Below are 27,483 nucleotides of genomic sequence, written 5' to 3'. Positions count from 1 at the left end.
CACAAAGCAGCTGGGTTGGTGATATTCATTACATGTCCACTTTGTACCTCAAGTGAGTGTTCTCAGGAGTAAATAGGCTAGGAAGAGGTAAGGTGTTGTTTTAGAGATAACAACTTTGGGAGAGCCGGCAGTGAGAGGCAGAGTCTTACACCAAAGCAAAAACATCTAGGGGTGGAGCCAGACTCCACAGGAATCCCCTGGGGAGGTGGGAATGCTGCAGAGCACCGGGGTGCATGTTCACAGGACACAGAGCAGGGCCTGCTCCCCAGACTCCCCATCCTACACAGGAAGCTGACCGGGGGCTCCCCATCTCAGGGCAAGCCGCAATCGCTGAGCCATGACCAGCACCCAGCTACATGCATTCCTAGGGAGCATGTGTGCGCTCTGAGGGAACCTTGCCCTATGTCCCAGCACAGCAGCAGTAGGGAGGTGGGTGGACAGGGAGTTGGAGCGACTACTTCCTTTTTTGCCTATTTCACCCAGTCAATTGCCTCTTTTCCATTTTCAGAGCTGTGAGTTAAGAGTGTCCAATTGACCTTCAATGCCCAAGATTAGGTCAGCCTGGGATAAACGATTTCCCTGCCCTTAATTCCTCTACATAATCCAGGTAAAGATTATCTGGAAGAAAATAAAACGTAGGTAAGAGAAGCAAAGAAAATTCTCATCATTATGGTTAATGAGAGGAGGATCAGTTCCACTAGATATTAAAATACATTATAAAGTGACCAAAACTAAAACAATGTGGTAACAGACACGAATCTCACATGAACGTCAATGGATAAAAACAACCCAGAAACATACTGCATTCTCTATAAGAACTTAATTTAAATGTTACAAAAAATACTAAATAAGAAAATGAGAGTATAAAGTTGTGATGACAAATGTGTGAATGTGGTTACCTGGAATGGGAAAAGAAAACATTCCAGAGCTATGAGATTGTGGTTGTTTTTCAGTTTAAGTAACTGTGGTTACTACAGTAGGTGGTTGATGTGGAGAAATAGCAAAGAAAAGATAGAACAGTTCAGCAAAGCAGAAAGTACCCTGGGCTAGAAGCCAGGGGTCTGAATTCTAGTCATGACTTCTCCCTGCTGAGTGATCTGGGCTAGGTCTTTCCCCTTCTGGGCCTCAGCCCAGCATTTCAAAGATAAAGGATTAACACAGGTGACCTCGACTGGCCTTCCTATTTCATTCATTCTGGGATGCAACAATCTGGGAATCAGTCCCAGTTTCTGGTTTCTACAGTAGCACTAGATGGGAGAAAAAAAGACACTCAGACCTTTCCTATCCCAAATTGCCAAGTGACAGCGTAGGTAGGCCAGCTCTGGTCATTTCAGTGGCAAGACGTGCTCTGTTCCTAACCCTGTTAGTCCCTGGGAGCCAGAGATGAATAAGACATGGTACCGGCCTGTAAAAATCACAGGGCAGTGGAGGACACAGGTGGATGTAGACACAGCAAACGATAAGCCCAGAGTGAATCAGCCCAGCAAGTGGTGATGGTGCAGAGTCGTGGGGCCAGAGGGCAATGGAGTCTGGCCACGGGGTCAGCAGGACTCTGTAGCATTTGAGGACATGGCATTTGAGGCTGAATATACGTTTAATAAAGGTACAGTGGGTAAGGGAGACACCAGAGGCGGGAGAGTGTTAGGGTGGATGGTGTCAAGCAGGGAATGAGTAAGGTATGGAGTAGTTATTTGGGGCCAGGCTGAGTGTTTGGTCTTGAATCTCTCGAGAACAGAAAATCACAGGGGTTATTGCCATGGGAAAAATGACACTGTCCCACCTGTGGGGTGGGGAGACCACAGGCAGCCCTTGGGACAGGGTCCGTAGCAAAGCAGGGATACCAGCGAGTGGGCTTGTCAATATCCCAGGCCAGCATGGCCTGGCCTATGGCCGAGCAGGGGACTGGGGTGAGTGGTGCAGCTGAGGGGAGCCCACAGGACTCAAGCAGGGTTGCACAGCGGTCGGAAAGGCTCAGCCTCTGGAGACAGCTTCTGAGGCCAGACTGTCGGAGCTCCTAATCCTGGCTCAGCCACCGACTTGCTGTGTGACCTTGGGTATTTATGAGGTTGTGCAAATGTAATTGTGGTTTAAAAGGTTAAAAACAATTGCAAAAACTGCAATTACTTTTGCACCAACCTAATATTTCACTGTTCTGGCTTGTTTTCTCATCTTCAAACAACTGGAACTACTTCTTAAAGATACCAAGAGATTAAATAACGTAATGAACGAAAGCCTTTCGAACAGTGCCTAAGTAACTGCTCTCTAAGTGGTGATGATGAAGAAGATGATGGGACAGTTGCATGTTTGAGGTGGGGCAGGAGTGGACAGGGACCCCCTCAGGGAATAGAAGGGGAGGAGGAGGTTTGAGAGGGGGTTGGATGTGGTGAGTTCCAGTTTGGATGAGCTCGGTTTGAGTGTCTGTAGGACACCGCAGTCCAGGTGAGTGGAAAAGCCCAGCTTGGTGAGAGGAGGGGTCAGGAGATGAAATTCAGGGAGTTCTGAGGGTGGGCAGAGGCTGAGGCTGAAGGAGACAGGGCAGGGAAGGCTGCCTCAGCGGAGAGGACAGGGCTGACAGCAGAGGCGTGAGTCTGTGGCTGTGGAAACTAGGAGGCGATAAGCAACCTAAGCAGGGATTTTCCTGTTTTGCTCCCTGCTGTATCTCCAGTCCCTAGGACAAAGAAGATCAGTAAATATTTGCTGAGTGTACGAGTATAAATGAGGGTGATTCTTCCTGTTGTCTACTCCAAATATGTTCTTAGGCACAAAATATTAACAGAGGCTAACATTTATTAAACACCTACTATGTGCTGGGCACTGTGCTAAAAGCTTCACATACAGGGCCTCATTTAAGCTCTACGGCAGCCCTGTAGAAAAGGCACTATTATTATTCCCATTTTACAGATCAGGAAACAGATTTCAGAAGGTAAAGGAACTTGCCCAAGTTCACAGAACTAACAAGGAGCAGAGGCAGGGAGCAAACCCAGGGCTATGTTACTTGTTTAGGTGCTCTCCTTGACCCTGCTGGACAGGAGAGTAAACGGGAAAAAAGCAGCTCCTCAACAATCCCATTGCACTAGCTCCTAAATGCTCAATAAAGAGTGGCTGTTACTACACTTTGTTGCAGGAAAGGGGACCCAGACTGTAACCTGGAAAAGCAGGACCTAGTTAGTGTCAGAATTATGGGCTGAGGCCACTGACAAACTAGCAACTTCTGACGGACAAATACTGGGAGAGTAGGGAGCCAATCAGGAAGCAGGAGTAGAGCCAGCTGGAGTGAGAAGTTCAGAATGGAGGTCAGAGACAGAGTGAGAGGGTGGAGCCCCATCTTTACACGGTGGTGGCTGTGTGTGTGTGTGTGTGTGTGTGTGTGTGTGTGTGTGTGTACACACATACTGGGGAGAGGGCTGCACAGGTTTCCCAGAAGATCCTGGCAGGTCCAGACAGATCCAGAGGGGATGGGGACTGCAAGCTATTTGCAAAGTGCACGGGCTATACACCTGGCAGTTACACGTGGCTTCCCAACCCCTCAGAGTGCTTTTGTAACCACCGCTGAAGTCCCTAAACACCAGCAGCTATGACTGATGTAATAACTAATCTAGTTCCTAGACCATGAGCTCAGTGGCCCAGGGACCAGGTCTGATTCTGCCCCACGCTGCATGTCTAACACAAGCACAACGACTGACCCATGAAGGCATTTTCTGGGAAGGGAGACTACAAGTCAGATACACTAGACTTGCCCTAGGTCTCCCACTTGCAGGTGATAGGCTGGGATTCAGAACCCCAGAATCCTCTTGCCCCAGAGCTGTGGTACCCACTAGGGAGACCCATGGGGGAAGTCTGAAGCAGCCTCAGGGTGACTTTCCCCTGCTATCTGGACCCTCTGCATGGTCCTTCTGCCCCCAGAGAAGAGTGAGGTCCACAACCCAGTCCTCGGTGCACAGTAACAGGGCAGGCCTGGGATCAGGACCAGGGCACAGGTAGCTGACGGGTCCAGGAGCCAAACCCAGGCCCAGCTCCCTCTGGATTGCAAAGACATGCTTGTCACCTCCATCCTCACCCGCGCTTGACAGTGCTGCGCCCCTCCTGACTCCCTCCATCTCCATGCTGCCTGCCTCTGGTAACGCTCCTACAGGGGAAAAGGCTGCCCCACCATATGCCAAGTGAGACCTCAGCCCAGTGCCTGAGTAGACGCTGGCACTTGCCACTCTCAGAAAAGAACTTCTATGTGCCCATTCTGCCCCCTGGCAGTATCCTCAGAACCCCCAAAGGTCCCAGGGATCTCGGGAAGCCCCCACCCCCCTCAGCCAACACTAGGATGACACGATTAGCCACAGAACCAGCCAGAGCACAATCCCCACACATATGCCCTGTTCATGTCTGTAAAACCCCAAGCTGGAGAGAGAAACCCCTCACATGATTCTGAGGTTCATAGAGGTGTCAGCAGCCACAGAAACCACACTATCACATATATATATATATATATATATATATATATATATATATATATATATATATATATATATATACGTGTATGGGCCTCCTATTATGTGCACGAGCAGTGCTAGTGCTTTCCATGCATTATCGCTAGTCTTCACACGATTCTGGAAGCAAGGTATTAAAATACCCATTTTTCAGATAAGGAAACCAAGGCTCATAAACTTGCAAGGATTACCCATCCACTTGCTGTTTCCCATGTTGTATGTCCACGTGGCTAAATTCACCATGACCCCCAGGTCAGATTAACCAGAAGCTGAGGTTCTATTCCAGCTCTGCTCCTGGACTTACTGGAGAGCATGCTGTCCCCTCTCTACCTCCCCCAGCTTCCTCACTCCCCAGTCCAAGGCCTAGGGTGTAAGTCTGCCTGGTCCTACAGAGCCACTCGACCCTGCTCTAGGTACTAGAGGAGGCAAAAGGAAGGAAACTGGCATTTGCTGAGAAACAACTATCTGTGCTGAGCACTTTCATGTATTCTTTTCTGTTTTAATAATTTCAACCACTTTATAACGAATATCCCCATTTTACAGAAGAGGAAGTTGAGGCTCACAGATGTTAAACTGAGGTCACCCAGTAATGTATAGAGCCAGGATCAGACCAGCTTATCTAAATCGAAACCCCACACTTCTGCTGCACCAAACCACTTCTCTAGTTGCCATTTGAGTGGTCCTGGCCCTGCCATGTCTCCTCTGTCCATTACCACTTGCCCCAGCCCCACTCAAGCCCTGGCGCCATGAGCAACAGGCCAAGAATGAAAGGGAAAGGGGGTTTGCTTCCTGCCGAAAGCCTGTAGGACCTTGGTGATCTCAGGACAGCTCCCTGCTACCCCAGCAACATTCATGCTTCACCCTCAGCCCGATGTCCCTGACCTCTGCAGGAGTCCTGCCCCAAATCCAGGTGCTAGGCTGGAATGTTGATACCCTGGCCAGTTTCCCATGACAATTCCCCTCCAAGAGGTGGGGCCCTATTGTCTGTATCTTATTCTAGCCCTGTGTCTTCCCCTCCCCCAATGTCTGCTTTAACATGGATAGGCCCTTGGTACGGGGACACCAAGACCCCTTTGGTTGCAAAAACTGCCATACTGCTCCATCCTACCCAGAATACCTCGAGTGTCCATATCTGACTCTTTGTTCTCAAGTTTTCTGAGTCCTTTGACACTGACTTCGGCTGCCCATCAGCCACATGTGCCTGGACTTACTCTCCTCCCTTATCTGGCCTATCTCTTCTGAGCTCCCTGGATGCTCCACGGCCCTGACCACACCAGCCATGACCCCCAGTTTCTATCACCAGGTTTCATGCCCCTGAACCTCACTGTCTCTGTCTTAAGTCCCTGATGTCACTGATGAGCCCTCCTGACATTACGTGCAGGCCACTGTCTTGGACCCTGACTTGAGTCAATGTTCCCTAACATACTCCTTGTCCCAAACTCCCCATGGTTGGATTTCAACCAAGATACGATGGCCAGACCTCCTGGCCTTACCTAGCTAGCCTCTCTGGCCACCATCAAAGCCCTGGTTTGACAGGCAGTGGACAAACTCTTGGTGTAGTTCCCCAACGGTCATCAGGATCACGACAACCAGCAAGTGTAGTACAAAACCCCGAATGTGATTTCTCCCCATGGCCACAGCCACAAGCACCACATGACAATCTGCGCACGAGAAGACCACAGCTAGAGCAGGTGGCTGTGCCGACCCCCAGCAGAGCCCGTCAGGTCGGGGATGAGCATGGGGCCACGGTTTTTCCCTCTCTCTGTTATCTTAGTTCCCTACACTCGGCACAAGTACTGCTGCTTTCAAAGCACACTCACTGCTCTGCTTCAGGACACCTGAACTGTGGCTCTGGTGTGCCTGCTGCCCTACTGCTGGGTGATGAGGACTGAGTAAGGCTAGAAACTCAAAACTTTCCATTTCCCAGCCCCGGCCCAGCTCTCCAATTCAGGACTGGTCTCACCATAACCCCTGCAGGACCAATAATGCCCATCAGGTCCTCAGGGTCCTTCAGAGAATGCCTCACTCTACCAATCATGACAGTAATACACACTGAAAACAAATTTACAGCACCACTCCTTAACAATATGGCCAAAAGGGGAATATCAAAACAAAATAACACAGCTCCAAATAAATAAAAACAATGAACCTTAATATGGGACAGCCATGAGGTCAACTATACATAATTGGTGCCGTGGTAAAGGGATTCAATATTTCCACAAGACTATCTAGTAATATGTGACAAGAACTATAAAATTGCTCATGCCCTTTAACCTAGTAATTCCACTTGGGGAATGCTTCCCAGTAAAATACTAAGGAAGTAATTTGTACAGAGATATTCATAGCAGTGATATTTATAACAGCAAGAAATTGGAAAGAGCCCAAGGGTTCAGCACTTGGGGACTGACTAAGCAAATTGGGTCGAGTGAGCACCTAGGACACTCTACAGCTAGGAGGTGTGGACGTGTGTAGTGTTGGGAGAAATGAGTATGTGTCCCTGGGCAGGCCAGACGGGAAATAAACCACTCAGACCAACTCAGACTCCAGCTTCACCATATAAATGTTCACTTGGTTACTTCATGTTGATTCATTTAAGTCAGTAACCTTCATGTTAATTAGGAGGGCTTTAGAGGTCATTTTAAATTAAGTGGGTTCTTTTTTTAAAAGATTAAAAATGTTAAAAAGGAACTCCGTTGATGAAATTTCATAACTACCCTCGAGCATGCTCACCTTCCAAGAATTCCTGTCTTTAACCTCTCTTCTCTTTCCCTTGTGTTTGTACAAAAAGAACCAGGCTTGCCCACGGGACTGGATGGGGGCTGTGCTGGGGCTGGTGTGGACCCAGTGCCCTGGGCTCTGAGAGCCAGAGGACTGCGCATGAGGCCCTGGACCCTGGGATGCAGGAATCCTTTCTCCTTAGGCTTCACCCTTTTCCTTCTGGAGTCTTTGTCCCTCAAGGGCCTGCCTCTGCGCCATTCTTTGTCCTCTGTGCTGCAGGAAGAGGTTATTGAGAACACGTTGGGTCTTCCTCTCCCATGAGATTCTGGACGACCAGAACATCTTCAAGAGTCAACGTATGCGTGTCTAATGGAGGCCTGGGCTTCCACACACCTACAGTAAGACTGGCCCAGCGTCAGTGTCCCCCTAGAGCGATGGTTTCCTCACCCAGCTACAGCTATCCATCAAACCACCTGGGGGGCGGGCAGCCGGATGGCTCAGTTGGTTAGAGTGCGAGCTCTTAATAACAAGGTTGCCGGTTCAATTCCTGCATGGGATGGTGGGCTACGCCCCCTGCAACTACAGATTGAAAACAGTAACTGGACTTGGAGCTGAGCTGCGCCCTCCACAACTAGATTGAAGGACAACTATTTGGAGCTGATGGGCCCTGGAGAAACACACTGTTCTCCAATAAAAAATTTAAAAAACAATAATAATTAAAAAAAAACCACCCGGAGGGCTTTAAAAATTAGAGATTCCTGGGTCCCATCCTAGAATCTATGGGGGTGGGGTCTGAGAATGTGTATTTTTCAAAACTCTCCCAGAGGTTCCTATGAGGCAAATCACCATTCTGGAGCCTTGATGCCTGACAAAAAAATCATGGGCCTGCCTTCCTGGGTTCCTGAGTTCACAGGGCTCTTATTTTGGGCCAAAGGCCAGATTACACTCAGCAGTCATGGCAGAGACTGCAGCCCTTCACATGTACACACACACACACACGCACCTTTCAAGGGAAGGCCTCAAGCCCAGGGGCCTAGAACATCGGGGCAGACCCTCCACGGGCTGCTGAGAGCACCTGGGCTCCCTGATTCCCCAGAAGCCCAGAGCCAGCCTCTGCCCTGGCCCCAGCACTTGCACTTCCCTGACACTGGTAGCCTCCCAGCAATCTGGGTTCCCCAGAGCATGCTGCAGAGTCACCTATTACAGGTGCCTCCTGGTCCACACCCATGTCCCAGGGAGGGCAGTGGGGCCTGTGGACCCGCCTGCCCAGGCCATACTTACGGAGTCATTTTATAAAGCTGCGTCCTCCTCTCAAACAGCGACCCTCCCCAGGCCCAAGGCCACACCCTGGCCACGGGCATGGCCTGGGCAGACTCCGTCTCACCGCCCCCTGTCTCCACGACTCTCTTCAGCTTCACATTGGTGCTTGAGTCCCCCAGCCTGTTATCAGGAAACACCGAGAGTCGTCACCCCTGCCCCGATCCAACCACCCTGCAAAGTGAGAACTGGTTGAAGTGGCCTCCATGGTCCTGAGGAACCAAGAGAGCAAGGGGAGGATCAGAGAGGGACTCCAGGGAAAAGAGGGGGGCTAGGGAGGCTTTTCCCAATGGCCCTGGAGCAACTTCCTGAACCCTAGCTAGTATACTGAGGTAACAGGGAGGAGGCCACTTCCGCTGAGATCTTCCTCCAAATTGTTCCCGAGGTAGTAGAGACCTGGGAGACCTTGGAGCTCCACAAAGGCACTGTCTTCAAGCCTGGAGTCCTTGGGCCCAGTGTGGCCTGATCTGGGGGTCTAGATCCCTTAGAGGGTGGGGCAAGGGCAGGACAATCTTCCCACCAATGGGGAGGAAGTGCATGCTGGGACATGAGCTTGGGCTTGACGGGGCACAGGACAAATAAGGGTGACCTCTGGCCCCTCTGAGCAGATTCCATCACCACAGGGTCCCATAGCAAGGGTGTGGGCAGCTCAGAGGCTCTGCCTTGATGGAGAGGAGCCAGGCATGGGCTTCACAGGGATATGAGGCCATATAAACTTGAAAGGTCCTCATTTTCCCTGTGGGAGCCCTGGAAGGATATTTCTGTCCCCTCTTAGGGCCTTTCCTCTCACTGCCCTCCCCTGACCTAGGCCCAGCCTCACCTCCACTTGACTGTTAGTGCCCAGCTGTCAGGGGTATTTGGGGGAAGGTGGGTTGGGTCGGGGGAAACAGGGTACTACCCACTGAGGCCTCCAGTACATGGTGGGCACTGTCCCTGGGGCCAGGCTTTGGAAAGAACCCAAGTGTTTGTGTCCTGTTTAGAGAATCCTTGCTCTGTCTTTGTAAAAACAATGGACAGAGAGTGGTAAGGGGCAGGGAGGCTCCCTTGGAGCTTCAGCCTCACTCTACATTGTCCTTGGAAGCTGTGGGAAAGGGCAGTGTCACATGGACCCCACTCAGGGCACACTGATGGCTGAGGCTGGTGGCCCACCTGCCAGGAAGGGGGAGCAAGCTGAGCTGCATCAACTGATGAAATTGCCCACAAGTAGGCAGAGCCGAGTCCGATATAACCGTGAGCATAAGGGCAGCCGTGCTACGTGGGAAATGGGCATTGAGGCTCACACAATATCTCTATGGGAATATTTGGTTTTCTCCTCATGTTTCATTACTCTTCAGGCTCCATCAGTGTCTGTGTTGACAAGGCTTCACAGACTTGGGATCCTCTGACCCAGCTGGCAGCCAACAGAGGAGACATAAAGGCAAGTGGTTCTGGATGAAGCTGGGGGGAGGGTGGGGGCTAGAGAGCCACACCCTCCGCCTCTTCCCTTCTTCCCAGTGATTCCCTGGAGATACTTCTGGGTGACTTTGGGGCTCCAAATGTCATTTGAAAGTCACTGGTCTGATCCAACCTTCCCATTTGCAGATGAAGAAGCTGAGGCCCAGAGTAGGTAGTAATTTGCCAAAGGTCACACGGCAACTTGGTAGCAGAGCCAGGACTTGCGCTAGAACTGAGGCCCCATGACTCCTAACCACTGTGACCGCCAGCTCCTCGCCGAAGGCGTCAGCCACCCTGACCGTGGTTCTGAACTCCTCCGACCTCTCACCCACTCTCTGGCTCTCGGGCGTGGAGAGACCTGGCGACTGGTGGGCCACCCCTCCCAGAAATGACGCCAAGACAGGCACCACATTCCTGGCCCTTCAGGACTGGACCCGGGCACCTATTCTGACACTCTTCTCATTCTGTGTTGCCCCAGGTGACCTCTCCACTCCCATGGCTCCCCCACTGTCCTAATGGCTCCCCTGAGTCCCTCCAGAAGCATTCCTAAGTCTCCAGCTCCAAAACCGAACTTATCTCACGCCAGACCTGCTCTTCCTCCTGTGTTTTCTGACAACAGGAATGGCCCTCCCATTTACTCAATCACCCCAGAAACCTAGATGCTACCTAACTCCTCTCGCCTTCATTTGGCCCGAGAAGCCCTCCGATCAGCCCCCTGTGCTTTCTCTGCCTGGGTTCAGGCCTCCTATATCTCCAGCCTCCTGCCAATCCCCACCTCCCATTCTGCCTGCTCCACAAGCATCACACTTTTCAGTCAATCTGAGCAGAGAACTTGTCTGCGAACAAGGATCCTCCCACGGCTCCTCCTTCCACAAGACAGAACTCAAACCCCTTCATGAGGCTTACAAGGCTGCGTGAGCTGCCCCACTCTGTCTCCTGCCTCTCTCTGCCCTCCCAGCCTGGCCCGCCTCTGCTTTGCTACCTTGAAAGTCTCCTTGCAGATCTCCCAACGGAACTTGCTGTTTCTCAGCTCTCTGCCTCTGCACACACCCTCTTCTCTCCCCAGATCAATGTTTCTCCAAGTGTGGCCTGAGGCTCACCTGCTTCACCATCCCTTGGCATACTGCAGACTCCTGGTCCCTGCCCTGCCCAGACCCACCAACAGAGACTGCATTTTCAGCAGAGTTCCCATGGATGCTGTGCACTAAATGCTGAGAAACACTGTTCTAGGTGGAATACCAATATCAAGCCAACTCCCCTTGTCCCCACCTCCCTCCTTCTCCAGCTGGGCGAGTTGCCTCCTTTTTACCCCATGCTCTCCAGGGAGTAACTGTCTGTGCCTGGGTGTCTCCTGCTCTGGGCCGGGAGCTCCATGCAGGCAGGGATCATGTCTTCCCCTTCCCTGTAAGTCCCTGGCACCTGGCACAGACAAGGGGCTGAGACCGTGCGTGCTGAGTGAATGGGCCCTCCGGGTGAGCCCCAATGCCCAGGCGGAGGTCACAGCTAAGCTAGTGACAAGCCACAGCTTGTCTGGAAATCTGAGAAGCTGCTCCCAGTGCCTCTGCAGGTTACACCTACCCCCCTCACCTCAGCCCATGTACAATGAAGGCGACATGTGAGGACTGTAAGGAACATAGCGCTTACTCGGGAGCTTTCAACAGTGATGCTTAATCCAGCTCTCCCAGAAATGTTGGCCTGTATGGATACATACGTTTATTATACATTTGGGTGATATAAAGGATGGATAGCACATAATTTACAAACAAAAATTCCACATAGCCAGATGATTGTCTGAGAAATCAATGCGTTCATTGATTTTTGCCTTACTTTTTATCTGGAGCCAACCCATGGTTGCAATGACAAATGAGTGTCGTTCCAACTTGAATGTTGGTTGATATTTTCATTTAACAAGTAAGATTAAAGTGAAACAACAAAGACATGTCAGAACGTCACTCATTCATCAGTGATTAGAGTGGCTTCTGTGCTATATTGGTTAATAGTTTTTGAACACTGCAAGAATATTTCTTTAATATTTTGTGCTAGTCACATGAAGCAGCTATAGACATGACAAGCTTCAAAATTTAATCTGTGTTAGTAACATTTTTTCCATCATGTTTTTAGTCTAGACAAACAACAAAACAATAATTTAATTCTTAATAACAGCTATGTTTAACAACTGGCTTACAAAAATGCTCCTTTATTGGGCAATTGATTCTCGTGAGCCAATGCGAGCCAGCTCCAGTACAGTAATCCTGAAGAACTGAACATGACCCACCAAAACCCACTGGTCCACCAGAGGCCAGCTCCCTCCCCGAACCCTCTAGGGTCTAGGTTGTGAGCTGCCAGAGGTGGGACGGTGCTTGTTTCCCCACGGAGCTTCAGGTTCCTCAATTTGGAGGGGAAATCATGCCCACCAACTCCTAAGTGTGGGGAGGATTACGTGCCCCCTTACCCCTTCTGCACACACTTTGCACACTCATGCGTTGGTTCATTTCCATCACTTCCCAACACAGCCATTACCTCAGACATACCATGCGCATATTTTGGACCCACACATAACCCTCCCGCTCCCAAACCACACCACATACAATAACGTCAGCCCCTCCTATACTATTCGTAGACAAGCTTACGTGTATACCTCACCCCAGGTACTTCACATACATATTTGACCTCCAGTTAGATCTCATACACACGCATTATCCACATACCTAAACCACAATACTCATACATGCATATATACCTGAAACCCTTCATATACGTCATACATGCATACCCTCCACCAAATACCAATTATCCTCACTCAAGGCATTTCCCACATCAGTGGATACCTCACCCTACCCGCCACACACCCCCATCCAGATTACCACATAGCCACACTCCAGACATAACACACATACTTCCTCCCCTACCCACACATACATGCACACACTATGCATGTATATATACAATCACTTACCTCTAGTTCTCCCCACGCTCACGTATCACAGGCCTCAAACATGCCCATCTTATACACAGGGCTCACACACTCCAGCAATTCCCATATCACCCCCATGTTCCAAGACAGAAGACAACCCCCACACCAGCCCCCTAAGCCCACTTCCTGGATCAGAAACATAATGTGGATCCTGGTGGCATAAGGCAGGAAAGATGGGGTGAGCTTCCCTGGGGTGACAGCTCACTTCCCAGGAGGTCAGGCCCTGGCCTGAGGCACGGGAGGCCAACCAAGGTTTGGGAAGGGATGGGACAAGGTCTGCTAGCTAAACACCTTTGTTTTCCAGCCTTAGGTACCACAGGTGGCTCCTTCTCCTTCCTGTTCTCCGCAGCACCCCAACCCCAAACTAAGATGCCTACCTGCTTCAGGAAGCTTCTCCCGTGCCTGCCCAGCCTGAGCAGGCCTCCATAAGAACACACAGGCGTTTCTCAGGCTGCAATGAATGCTGAGCTCAGGCTCTCCTGGGCTCACCAGGAGGGACCAGAGGACTAGAGGCATAGGATTGTGGTGGGAGGGCCGGCGGGAAGGTGAACAGGGAAGTCAGGGCTCAGCCACAAACTCCGCAGGTGCTCGCGGGACTCCTTGGGGTGACCCCTGCCTGTGTCATGCCAGACTGAGGCTGTGGCAGAGGCACATTCTGTCCTTGGCGGTCCCAATGCTCAGCTCCACATGCAGGTCAGCCCGTCCAGTCCCCAGACCATCATCCTCTACTTCTGCATTGTCCTTGCCCTCTGGCCCATCAGCAGCAGCGTGAGTCCTGGGGTAAAGGGCTGTCTCTGCTCCTATCACCCCAATGTCTATGTGGCTACCCAATCATCTGATGGAGGAGAAGTCAGTGTCCAAATCAGATGCCAGCTGGGTTCCAGGGCCCATGAAGGGCAGATGTCAACACTTCTGCCCAGAACACTTCGGTCCAGCTCTAAGAGCAGCTTTGGACTGGGCCCTGATGGACACAGGGAAGCCATCTCCATGCACCTCACCCTTTCTTACAGCACCACCCTGCAATGATCCAGAGTAATGGACCAGGCCTTTGAGCACTAAAGGTGAGGTGGCCACCTCCCTCTTTAGAAAGTGTCTCACACACACACACACACACACACACACACACACACACACACACAGAGGCCCAGAGATGGGCCATCCGAGACTGGCTCCACCCTAGTGCAGCTTGTTCTCTCTGAATTCTGCATCCTGGTCCTCCCAGAAGATGTTGTCTTCAGGTTTCCATGGCAACAGCAGTTGGCTTCCTGACTAATGAGTTACAACAAGTCCTTCTCTTTGTCTAACTTGGAGGGTTTCCAGTGGACACAGGCTGGGCTCCAGACTCAAACTGGCCATGACTCACCTTGCAGCTTGGGGCAAATCTCCAACCCTCTGGCCTCAGTGTTCACAGGGCTCAGTGAGGGTGACACAACACCCTAACCCTTTTATCTCTGACATACTGACTCCAGCTCTGACACACCAACTCTAAATAACTTTCCTACGTAGCAGAAACACATAGTTTAAAATATTATAACAAGGACCTTATTCACCAAAGCAACAGAAAACAATAACATATCTAGGAAAACTTCACAAGATATGTCTCAGATACATGAAAACACACTAAAACTCTAAGAATGCAAACTATACAAACACCCTTAATAAAAGGAGATGCAGCCTCTATTCCTGGATGGCATTGTAATTTTGTCAAATGAATTTTATAGATTTGATGCCATTCTAATCACAAGTGCAGTAGAACTTTTTCTTTTTAACTGGATGAATTTATTCCAAGATTCATCTGCAAAAATAAGCCAACTTTCCAAGACAGCCAAGAAAATCTTGTAAAAGAAAAAGAATAAGGAGGCACTAGCACACCATCTATCAAACTGTAATATGAATCTGAAATAACCAAAAAATAACGGTACTGACTAGAGAATGACTACACAGACTAATGCAATGTGGAAACAGATCCAGGTCTGCAGAGGAAACTGGTATATGATAAAGATGGCCTTGCAAGACACTGAAGAATGTTGCACTATTTACTAAATGGTTTAGAGATCAACTTGCTATTGGTGGGGGTAGGGTGGGGGGTTAGTTACCCCTCCCTCATTTCATATACAAAAAAAATTACAGATGGATCAAAGATTTATTAGGAAAAAGAAAAAGAGAAAACTACACATAGAAAATGTTAGAGAATAGTTTTTTCTAATCATGTGTAGAGAGTAGGGGAGCTTTTCTAAGCATGGTCCTAAATCCAGAAACCATACATATTTCATTAGGTTAAAAACGACAGTCTCCTATATGGCAAGAGACACTGCAATTGAAGTAAATGCGAAGTTGGCAGATGTGCACTGAGCGAGGCATTTCATGTACTAGGGGAGAGTGAGGACGGGTAGTTTTTCTGGAAGGAAATGTGGCCACGTCAGTGTATCAAAGAACTTTCATGAATATCTTTCAGATAGTCATTCTTTTTGAGCCATTAATTTCAATTCTCTGAAGCTATTCTAAGAAAGTAATCAAATGAGCATGGAGATGTATATACAAAGATGTTCGTCATTGAGAATTAGAAATTGAAGTAAAATAGGAGAATGGTTAAATAAATTTCAGTAAGTCCATAAAAAGAACTATTCAACAGCCACTGAAAACAATGTTTTTCTAATTACATTTAATGATATGGGGAAAATATGTTGCGTGAAAATTTAGATGACAAAACATTCTGCACAACTTTGTTAAAAGGATATATGCACACACACACGCATATGCAATTCCTACTTGTGAACACACTCATGCTGCATATTTTTTTCAGATAGCACCCAAATAGATTTTTTCCCAAAATAACACCTAAAGAGAGTTTAAACCTATTTTTTTCAATTAAGAAACACTTTTCTGTAGTAACAACACAAAACAAAACAACCTTATTTTTATAATCTACTCTGCAATGCTCACCACTCCAGTCCATTCCACTCAGCAAAGTTCCCTACTGGAAGCTCCCAGAAGAACAACAGTGGTAACGAGTTCTGGGCATTAGCCACCCAAGGCTTCCTTCCTCACCCTGAGCTGAAGCTTTCCTTTGTCACAATAGCCTTTCTTTAAAGAATATTAATGCAAAGTTTATAAAAATGCATCCCCAAATGGATACAAGTGCTGTTGGTGCAGCAACTAAAATTAAATGATTGAGCAGAGCAAAGAAGAAAGAGCTAAAAGACGGAACAACGGCAGAGCATGCATTTTCTTCAAGGTCTTACAGTTAGAACTTATTTTTAAGATGACGTACTTCACTGAAGGGAAAGATAACATAGTACTTTACTCAAAATACACACACACACACACACACACACACACACACACACACACATATTTGCTTTATGGTTTGGCCTTATTCCTTTTCCTTTTCTTTCTTTTTAAAAATGAACTAAGGATTACCAGGGGTGGGTACATAAGTAAAAGATTAAAAAGAAATGCATGCAGGAAAAGATGCTCAACTTCATCACTCACCAGGGAAATGCAAAGTAAAACCACAATACCATCCACTACACACTCACCAGAACGGCTGAAACAAAAAGACAGAGAAGCCTAAGTTTTGGTGAGGCTATGGAGCAACCAGGACTCATATGCTGCTGGTGAAGCATATGGGTAGAACCATTTTGGAAAACTGGCAGAATCTACAAGGATGAACATAAAACTCAGCAACTCTGCTCCTAGGCACCCCCCCCACCCCCGCAGAAATGTGTGTACACGTGCACCAGGAAACAGGCCCAAGAATATTCATAGCGGCACTAGTCACAATTGCCAAATGCTTTCAACTGCCCAAATGCCCATCATCAGTAGAATGGACATATAAATTGTGCTATGGTCACACAGTTAAATACTGTACAGCAGCAATGAACTAACTACCCGAGGACTATATGCCTAACACAGACGAATCTCACAAATACAATATTGAGCAAAATAAACCAAACGCAAAGAGTAGATAATGAATTATTCCATTTATATAAAAGTCAAACAGAGGGAAAATTAATGTGTGATGTTAGGAGTCAGGAGAACTTATTTAGGAGGGAGCAGTTACCAGCAAGGTGCTCAAAGAGAATGTCTGGGGTGCTGGCAATGTCTGCTTTTCAGTCTGTGTTTTCTTAACATGACTGTGGTCAGCTGTGAAAATTCATTAGCTGTGCACTTAAAATTTGTGCATTGTTATGCATACTATATGTACTTCAAAAAAGTTTAAAAATCGAAATAAATAAAAATATTAACAGGAGTTACCTCTGGGTGTTGGGATTATAGGTACTCTTACTTTTCTTCTTTATATCATATATTCCAAATTTACTACAGTGAACATATGGTTTAAAATTTTTGTAATGTTAATTTACAATATATGTTCACAACACATGATGCCATCATGATGCTAACAGGTGTTGTAAAGTTGGCCTGGGCAAGAGACCACCACTTCTTTCTTGAGTGTCTAATTCCTCTTTCCTGAGCCTGGACCGCCAGTGGTTCCCAAATCTGTCTGGACATTGGTTACTTGGGGAGCTATTTAAAAATTCAGATTCTTGGGCCACATTCCCAGAGATTCTGATTCTGTTAATCTAGGGTGGGCTCCAATATGGCACCCCTTAAATTCGTACTGGGACTACCAACGAGTGTCTGAACTGTCCAAGCTTCAGCTTTCCCTACTGGACAGGACCTGGGAAAACCTGCTCAGGCACTGACAGTCCACCTTGGGTAGGATTGTAAAGTAAGGACCATGCCCTAGGATTTGGAAGCTTCCTGGGAGAGAAAGAGCTTAGAAAGCCCCAGGTGGCCAGGCTTTAGCTGGACTATGGGAGAGGGAGTATGGCAAAGCCCTTAAGAGTGCAGATGTAGAGTCAAATAGATGTGGGCCCAAATTCTGCTCTGTAATAAGCTCTGTGACCTTGGGCTTATCCTCCCTCAGCCTTACCTACAGCATAACAATTCCCAGGGATGCTAACACCTATTTCACATAATTACAAATGTTAAATGAAAACACTTAATACGAAGCCTGGCATGCAATAAGATCACAGTGTTAACAGTAATGATAAATACTATGTGTAAATATTACTTCATACTTATAGTACTTCTATATTTAGTTGCATATTATATATACTGTGTTTCTCCAAAAATAAGACCTAGCCAGACAATCAGCTCTAATGCTTTTGGAGCAAAAATTAATATAAGACCCAGTCTTATTTTACTATAATATAAGATTGGGTATAATATAATGTAATATAATACCCGGTCTTATTTTACTATAAGACCAGGTATAATATAATATAATATAATATAATATAATATAATATAATATAATATAATATAATGTAATGTAATATAATATAATACTGGGTTTTATATTAATTTTTGCTCCAAAAGATGCATTAGAGCTGATTGTCCAGCTAGGTCTTATTGTCGGGGAAACACGGTAATTATATAACACTATATATACGTAATACAGAGAGCTATATTAATTGATATTGAGTAGGAATAGTCCAAATTATGGGAAGTCTGATGTTCTGATGCTTGTTTTAGGAAGTACACTTTTATCTATTATGGTCCCCTTTTGTAGATACTATAAATCAGGACATTCATTCATCCATTTATTCATTCATTCATTCAACAGAGATTAAGAATACAAGTTTTTGAAAGCTTTTCTCACCACCTATGTGACAATATGACCTTGGACAATTTACTTAATCATTCTGTGTCCCAGTTTCTTCAGCAGCAAAATTAGAACAAGAGCATATGGTGGTTGTGACTGTTACATGAGTTAATATGTGTAAATGGCATAGAACCTTGTGTGATATACTATAAATCCTCAGTAAATTGTGGCTATTATTATCCATTCAATAATTATTTGAGTGCTTACTGTGTATATGCACTGGAGGCTGAGGACATAACAATGAAAAAGACAGACATGGTCCCTGCCTTCATAGAGCTTATAATCAAATGATAGTAAAGTATGTAATTTTTAAAATGGAGGAGCAAATGAGACCTTTCCTAGCAGAGTTAGATTGTATGGTGGCATGTCCCAGTCATCCAAGCCCTTTAGCACATCCTATTCTAAAATCTCTTTTCAAAAAGAATTCCCTGTGACACATCAGGCTTTCTGTGGCACAGTTTCCTCACACAAGAGATGGCTTTACTGTGGAGCCTAAAGTCCAGCCACCCCAAGACCTTTCCCAGGACTCAGGCCCATGCAGGCTGGGGTGATACAGCAGGGCTCCCTCTGAAGCAGTGATAAATGCAGCCACAGGAGGTCTAGCCCCTGTGGAGTAGAGCAGGGAGACAGCACCAACCCACAAGCCTAGTACTACCCAGCTCTGGGAGGGAGTCTGGTGCACTGAGTCCTTCTGCTCTGGGCCTGAAAGCCCTGAGGACATCCAGACCGTTGAAGGGCAACTGGTCTTGGGTCTCTTCGTTTCAGCCAGCCATGCCTCCATAGTCAGTTTTCATTCATTCAGTGCACTTATACTGAGCATGCACTCTGGCCCTCCACTAAGAGTATAGAACCAAGCAAGACAGGATCTTACCCTCAGAGAGGTCATAGCCCAGCAGCTGATTCAAATATAACCCATGATTAAAGTTGACTAAGACTTACAGAGTTTAGCACTGTGTGTAACTGAGAACATCTGAATAGGCTTCCTGGAGAAGGTGATATCAAGTTCTAAAGAATGATGAGAAGTTTTATCAGGTGAAGATATGGAAGGGACCACAGGTAAAGCCCTGAAATGGAAGACAGCATGTAAGTTTGTGAGACTGGTGCTGATGGTGGAAGGAAAGGCAGGAGATGAGAAGATGCCTGAGAGCATAACTGGAACCAACCAGGAAAGAGCCTTTTATCTCCACTAAGATTGGGCTGTATGCTAAAGATTTAAAGAAGCTACTGAAAAACATTAAGAGGGGGGATGATATGATTATATCAGCTTTGGAAAAATAACTCCGGCTTCAGTGTGGCCTGGCACAGAATTAGACACCACAGAAGAAAAGACCAGTGAATTCAAAGATATAGAAATAGAAATATTCCAAAATAAAACTCAGTGTGAAAAAATACTTAAAAAAGAAAACCCAAAGTATCAGTGACTTGTGGAACAACATCAAGCAGTCTAATGTACATGTAATTAGTTATAGAAAAACAAAAGGAAGGGGGAGGCAGGAAAAAAAGGAAGAGGTAGAAAAAAATATTTGAGGAAATAATACCCAAATGTTTTTCAAATTTGATGAAAACTATAAACAGAAAAATCCAACAATCTCAAAAGACCTCAAGCAGAAGAAATATTAAGAAAACTACACCAAACACCTTATAATCAAATTTTGAAAACCAGTGATAAAGAGAAAATCTTAAAAAGCAGCCAGAAAAGGGGGTGGGGGCTGACACTGCAAACAGGAGCAAAGGGAAAAAAGCAGCACACTTCTCATCAGAAACATTGCAAACCAGAAGACAGTAGAGCAACATCTTTAAGACACTGAAAGAAAAATGAAAAAAAAAAAAACTGTCAATTTTTATTTTGGGACAAAGTACCTTTCAAAGATGAAAGCAAAATAAAGGCTGCTTCATACAAATAAACGCTAAGAGAACGCATCACCAGCAGATCAGCACTACACAAAATGTCAAAATAAGTCCTTCAGGGAGAAGGAAAATGAGACTAGATGCCAGTTTGAATATATATAGTATGAAGAGCATTGGAAATGGTAAATATGCAGGTTCATGTGAAATAATTTTTTTCTCATTAAAATCAAACAAAATAACAAACTAAATGCAGCAACATATACAAAGGATTATATATCTTGACCAAGTAGGATTTATCCCAAGGATGCAAAGTTGTCTTATCTTTATTAATTTATTAAATCAATTAATATAATACACAATATCAGTAGAATAAAGGACAAAACCATTTAATCATCTCAGTAGATACAGAAAAAATTTGACACCCTTTCATGATAAAATCATTCAAAAAACTAGAATTAGGAGGGGATTTTCTCACCCTGACAAGGGACATCTACTAAAAAGCAAACACTAAGATCATACTTAAAAGTGCAAGATTGAAGGCATCCCCCCTGAGATCAAAACAAGGATACTCACTCTTGACCAATCTATTCAACATTGCACTGAAAGTTCTAACCAAGGCAATTAGGGGGGAAAAATGAAATAAAAGGCATCCAAATTAGAAAGGAGGAAGTAAAACTGTCTCTATTCAGAGATGACATGATTTTGTATAAAAAAAAAACCCTAAGGTATTCACTAAAAAACTATTATAACTAATAAACAAGTTCAGCAAGCTTGCAGGATATAAGAACAATATACAAAATCAGTTATATTTCTACACACTTGCCGTGAACAATCCAAAAATGAAATGAAGAAAACAATTCAGCTTACAAGAGCATCAACAATGATAAAATACTGAGAAGTGAATTAAAAAAATAAGTGTAAGACTATTCATTGGAAGATACTTTGAAAAATATGAAATAAGACCTAAATAAATAAAAAGGTATCCTGTGTTTATGGGTCAGAATATTAAATATTGTTAAAGTGGCAATACTCCCAAATTGATACACAGATTCACTCAATCCCCATCAGAATACCAGCTGGTTTCTTTGCAGAAATTGACAAGCTGTTCCTAAAATTCATACTTGTATGCAAATTTAAGGGACCCAGCATAGCCAAAACAATCTTGAAAAAGTATAAATTTGGAAAGCTCACACTTCCTGACTCCACAATTTATGATAAAGCTACAATAATCAAGACAGTGAAGTATTAGTATAAGGCACACAAATCAACACAGTAGAATTGAGAGTCTAGTAATAAACTCACATTTACAGTCAACTGATTTTTGGCAAGGATGCCAAGACTATTTTATAGGGGAATAATAGTTTTTTTCAGCAAAGGGTGCTGGGACAAAGAAATAGCCAAAATGAGAATGACTTGGGATCCTCTACCTCACACCACAGGTATACAAAAATTAACTCAGAATTAATAAAAGACCTAAATGTAAGAGCTAAAACCATAAAACTCTAAGAAAACATAGGCATAAATCTTTGTAACCTTGGATTAAGCAATGATTTCTTAGATATGACACCAAAAGTACAAGCAACAAAAGAAAAAAAATAGATATATTTAATCAAAATTTAAAACTTTTGTGTGGCAAAATTTAAAACTTTTGTGTTTCACTATCATGAAAGTGAAAAGACAACCAACAGAATGGTATAAAATATTTGCGAATCATTGTTTGATAAAGGACTTGTATCTAGAATATATAAAGAATGTTTATAACTCAATAATAAAAAGACAAACAACCCATGTAAAAACTGGGCAAAAGATTTGAATAAACATTTTTTCCAAAGAAGATATACAAATGGCTATAGGCACATCATTAGTCATTATTTTTCATCAGGTAAATACAAGTCAAAACCACAATGAGCTACCATTTCACACTCACCAAGATGGCTATGATCAAAATCACAGATAAAATATGTAATGGCAAGGATGTAAATGAATTGCAATCCTTATATACTGCTGGTGGGAATAGGAAAACAGTCTGGTGGTTCCCAGTCCCTTTGGAAAACAGTCTGGTGGTTTCTCAAAAGGTTGAAGAGTTTCCCAGAAGTTCTACTCCTAGGTATATACCCAAGAGAAATGAAACATGTCTGCAAATGTTCATAGCAGCATCATTTATAATAGGTAAAAAGTGGAAACAACTCAAATGTCCATCAACTGATGAATCGATAAGCAAAATGTGGTATGTCCACACAGTAGAACACTATTTGGCAATGAAAAAAAATGAAGTATTGAGACATGCTACAACATGGATGAATCTTGAAAACATTATGCTAAGGAAAGAAGCCAGTCACAAAAGATGACATATATGATTCCATTTATATGAAATGTTCACAATAGGCAAATCTATAAAGATAGAAAATAAATTAGCAGTTGTGTAGGGCTGGGAGTGGGTAGAAGAAAGGGGAGTGACTGCTAATGGTGATGGGTTTTTTGTAGGGGAGTAAATGAAAATATTCTAAAATTGATTGTGGTGATGGTTGCACAATTAAAAACCCACTGGATTGTACTTTATAAATAGGTAAATTATATGGTATACAAATTATATCCCAATAAAGTTTTTTTAAGAGATAACTGACTATTTAAAGTAAAACAATCATAATGTATTGTTGGGTTTATATCATAGGTAAATGCAAAATGTATAACAATAACAGCTCAAAAGACAAAGAGAAGAAATGGAAGTATATTCGTGTAAGGTTTTTGTAATATACGAGAAGTGGTATAATATTATATTAAGGTAGACTGTGGTAAGTTGAAGATGTATATGGTAAACCATAGAGTAATCACTAAGAAAAACAAACATAATCAAAAAAGAATTTCGACTAACAAGCTAAAAATGGAGAAAAAACAAAATCATAAAAAATACCCACTCTCAAAGAAAGCAAGAAAAGAAGAAAAAGGGAACAAAGAACAAGTGGGGGAAATAGAATACTAATGGCAAGATGGTAGATTTAAACTCAACCATATTGATATTTAATGTAAATTAAATATCTGAACACTCCAAATAAAAAGCCAAATTGTCAGATTGGATAAAAATGATGCAATTACATATATGTTTTCTAAAAGAAACCAACTTTAAATACAGAGAGATTAAAAGAATGGAAAAAGATACGCCATACAAACACTAATCAACATAAAGCTGGAGCAATTATATTAATCTCAGACCAACTAGACTTCAGAACAAGAAATACTACCAGCAATAAAGATATATCATATTGATGAAGGGGTTAAGCTCTTAAGAGGACACATAATCTTACATGTTTATGTAGCCAAGAACAATGCTTCAATACACGTGAAGCAAAAACTGATAGAACTGAAAAGAAAAAATGAAGAAGAAAGGTCTAGGGAGCAACTTGAGTCGCCAGCTAGATGGAAGTTGAAGCCAGGGTAATCAATGGGATCAGTGTAAGGGAGAAAAGAAGGCCAGGGCAGAATCCTGAGACACACCAGCATTTATTTCCAGGGTGAAAAGAAGAAAATCTCATGAAGAAAACAGAAATAATTAACAGAATGGCAGGTAGAAAAGGAGAGTGTGGGGTCACAGGATGCAAGGGAAGAATGCTTCAAAAGGCAGAGTGCACTCAGCTACGTCAAATGCTGCTGAGAGATCAACTAGGAATTGAAAGACTTCCGGATTTACCGTTAAGAATGACTGGAGACTTGACTGGAGGCGTGGGAAACACCAGTGATGAAGTGGGGGCAGAAATCAGGTTGCAGTGGATTGAGGACTCAGCAGGAGGTGAGGAAGTGGAGATAACAAACACTCACTTTGAGTTCAATAGGTTGGGATTAAAAGGGTAGGAAATACCTTGGTAATTTTGTTTTGTTTCTTAACTGGGTTACAAACGGAAGGAACCAGGAAAATGGGCCCAAAGAAAATACAGAGGAGAGAAAGAATGCTATGTCACTACATGGCTGGATCATCTAACTTTGCCATTAATTATGACTATTCCCAACCTGCAGAGATGCGTCCCTATAACACAGCTCTCAACCCTGAGTCCACCTGGTTCTCATTTCCCTTTTCCATCCACTGACAGCACTGTGTGCTCACACAGGACTGACCACAATGGGTGAAACATCACACTTGTTGGCAGCATCTTGAATCAATGCAGTTTTTAAGGGATAGTGGTAGAGCTTTTCAACATGGAATAACCAGAGTGGTGTTGGGGGCCCTGGGTAAAGTAGAGAGGCACCAAATCCCAGAAAGGGTATCACCCCCAAAACCCAGTATGGCCTGGAGTCCCTGCCAGCCAGCCATCAGCTACAGATACATAGACCACCGTGTGCCCAGGGCCTCCGTTCACAGGAAGCAAGGTCAAACCAAAGGACCACTCATTTCCAGCAAGGCTCTTGCCTCCCACACAGCGAGGCTGGCTCCCTGGTCTGTAGTTCAGAGAAAGAGCCTTGAGCAGGAGGCCTGCTTTCTAGTCCTGACTCTGCTATGAACTTGCAGTGTGACCCTGCTCTGAGGCCTCGGTTTTGCCTGTTAAACAAGGGGTTGGATGTGGCATCTCAAAGGCTCTTGCAAACTTAACAGCATATGGGTGGTGGGTGCAGAAAGGAGACTCATCAGCTCACAAAGGGCAAAATGCAGCAGCTGCAGAAGACAGAGGAGCTGAAGTCTTCCAGCCTCATTAGAGTCATGCAGCAGAGTCATCCCCCTGGGTTGCACTACTTGCACCCTTCATTCTCCTCCTCCCCCTCCTTCCCAAGAGCCTCTGAGGTTTGCTCAAGTGATACACCACTCCTCCCATTTCTCTTCATGAGATTTTCTACAGGTTAAAAAGTCAACCTGGTTTGAAGCTATGTGTAGAAAAGGAGGACACAGGAGGTCCCGGTTATGGGGCCATACCTGAGACCCATGGCTCTGCACAGAGCTTCCTTTTTAGGACCCCATCATCACAGACCCCATCAGAAACCCAAGACCAACACCCATGAGGAGGCAAAACAGAGCCCCAGATGCCCCCTATTTTTCTGGCCTGGACCCTGGAAGGGCAAGCAGATTCTTCAGGCACTGGGGAATCTTCAGCAGCCATGCTGCACCTGGGGAGGGGATCCCAGCATCTTTCTCATCTGTACACAGGGCTGAGTCCCCTCCTTCACAGGGCAGCTATTTCTGCCCATCCTTTGTGCCAAAAAATACATCCTAGGGACCCTGCCATCAGTAGGACACAAATGAAGTCCTGGTCAGGAGTCCTGACAGACACATCTCCTTACTGTAGGAGACAGGCCTGAGGGTGCCAGTGAGGCAGGTCTGGGTACTCAGACAGTGGGAAGGAATGTCCTCAGTGGTCCAGGGAAGGCCTGGCTGAGAGTCGCAGGACAGGCTGGGGAGCCGAGCACAGAACTCTGGGCACTCTCTTCAGCACCACCTGGCTGGTGGGGCAAAAGGACCACGGGAGGATCCAGGAGGAACAAACCAAGGCCATAACAGCCACATGAGTGCAGAGTTTGCTTAGGGGTCACACCCTCCCCTGGACCCCATTTGACACACACGCACCCCAGCACATATGGGGTCCGCCCCTGATCCGCCCATGTCTTGCCCACCACCTCCCCACACAGTCTCCTGTGGATGGTCCTTCCCCAGTCAGTGCTCCCTTCTCCCCTGCCAGCTCACCGAACGATGTCCCTTCCTTCCTTCCAGTACCTCCTCCTGGTTGTTCTCCTGAGGAGGAAAAGCAGGGGTGACTCCACGCCCATGTTGCCTCACCTCGTCATTCCTGCCCCTTGCCTGGCCAGACTGCGGTCACTCAAGGCCTCCTTCAGGGCCTCGGTCTCAGTCGCTTCAGGTGGGAGTTAAGTGGGATCGGGGTGGAGGGACTTCCGTCGGGTGCTCACTCTGTGGGGCCTGGGACAGCAGGCAGGCAGCCCAGAATGAGAGCGGTAAGAACCAGAGCTGTGGGAATGAAACATGGGGGGCGGGGGTGGAGGCTGGAAGGAGCCCACCAGAACAGGCAGAGGGAAGCCATGTGGAACCGCCAAGGGCAGAGGCCTCACTCTATGATAAAGGAACCCCCTGAGATCCTGGGCAGGGAGAGGAACAAAGCCTCCTGGTTTCCCTGTCTATAGAGCCCGAGGCTTTGGAAGGCCTGGGTGGTGGGATCCCATGTGGCAATGGGGAAGGGGAGGCCTTAGAACGGCAAACGGGTGAGGTCATCGGGAGGGCGTGGAGTGGATGTGATGTGGGGTCCGTGGGCTAAAGGCAGGGGTGTTGAATGCTTACCGATCTGGATCTCTTCGGTGGCCCCGTTTCAGGGGCCCAAGTTTCCTGTGTTGCTTTGAATGCTGAGATCCCATGGGCCGGGGAGTGCCTCCTGGGAACAAAATCCCTGTCTTGGCAAAAGCGTGCAAATCCAGAAAGAAAGCAAAGGGGTCCTGGGCCCCATGGTGGCCAGAGGATGGGGTGAGTTTGGGGGCTGATCCTGGAGGGACTGCACACAAAGACCTGGAGCGTGATGTACTTCCTTGTGTCACTGGCTCAGTGCTGAGATTAGCACAGTCCACTTGGGTATCTTCCTCCATCACCGTGACAACAGTTGAACTAACAACCATCTCTGATTCATTAGCACAGTGGAAACCCTCTCTGTTGGTCATAGTCTCCCTCCTAAGCTCTACAGGAGCAGACTGAATCCCCAAGGCCTCACTGGCCATGCCACTCATGGATGCCCAACTGCTTGTTTCCATAGCAATACAAACTGTGTATCCCTGCATCTGTGGTTACTACAGCAACCCAGGGAGAGCCAGGTGCACTGAGGACAAAGGCCCTATCTGAAGGAACCACAGCCAGAGGCCACAGTCACTGACGCTCTCTGTGACCAGCCCTGTGCTAGGAGTCAGGAGCAGGCTCTGTGCTGGGGGACATGTGCATTGTCCCCCTGAGGGACTGATGTGGGATTTAGGGTTTCCTTGTCTGTGTTCTTAGCCTCTTTTTCTCTCATTCCCCCTAAAGTGCACCTGAGTGGCCTTATCCCCTCACAGGGCTTCATCTCCCACAC

At 46.0% G+C, this 27,483-nt stretch overlaps 1 protein-coding gene across 1 annotated transcript in view; it reads right to left on the bottom strand.

Moving 5' to 3' along the window:
- The window catches only part of TUB (TUB bipartite transcription factor), a 63,090-nt gene extending 36,201 nt beyond the window's left edge, over positions 1 to 26,889 (bottom strand). The window contains 3 exon segments of the mRNA XM_074335943.1: positions 26,106 to 26,153; positions 26,712 to 26,836; positions 26,839 to 26,889. Of these exon segments, the coding sequence (XP_074192044.1) occupies positions 26,106 to 26,153; positions 26,712 to 26,836; positions 26,839 to 26,874 (209 nt within the window). The 5' untranslated portion in view covers positions 26,875 to 26,889.
- Between the last annotated feature and the right edge of the window lie 594 nt (positions 26,890 to 27,483).

Source organism: Rhinolophus sinicus, linkage group LG06, assembly GCF_036562045.2.
Source record: "Rhinolophus sinicus isolate RSC01 linkage group LG06, ASM3656204v1, whole genome shotgun sequence".
Classification (NCBI taxonomy): domain Eukaryota; kingdom Metazoa; phylum Chordata; class Mammalia; order Chiroptera; family Rhinolophidae; genus Rhinolophus; species Rhinolophus sinicus.
This window is presented reverse-complemented; position numbering and strand designations above follow the sequence as displayed.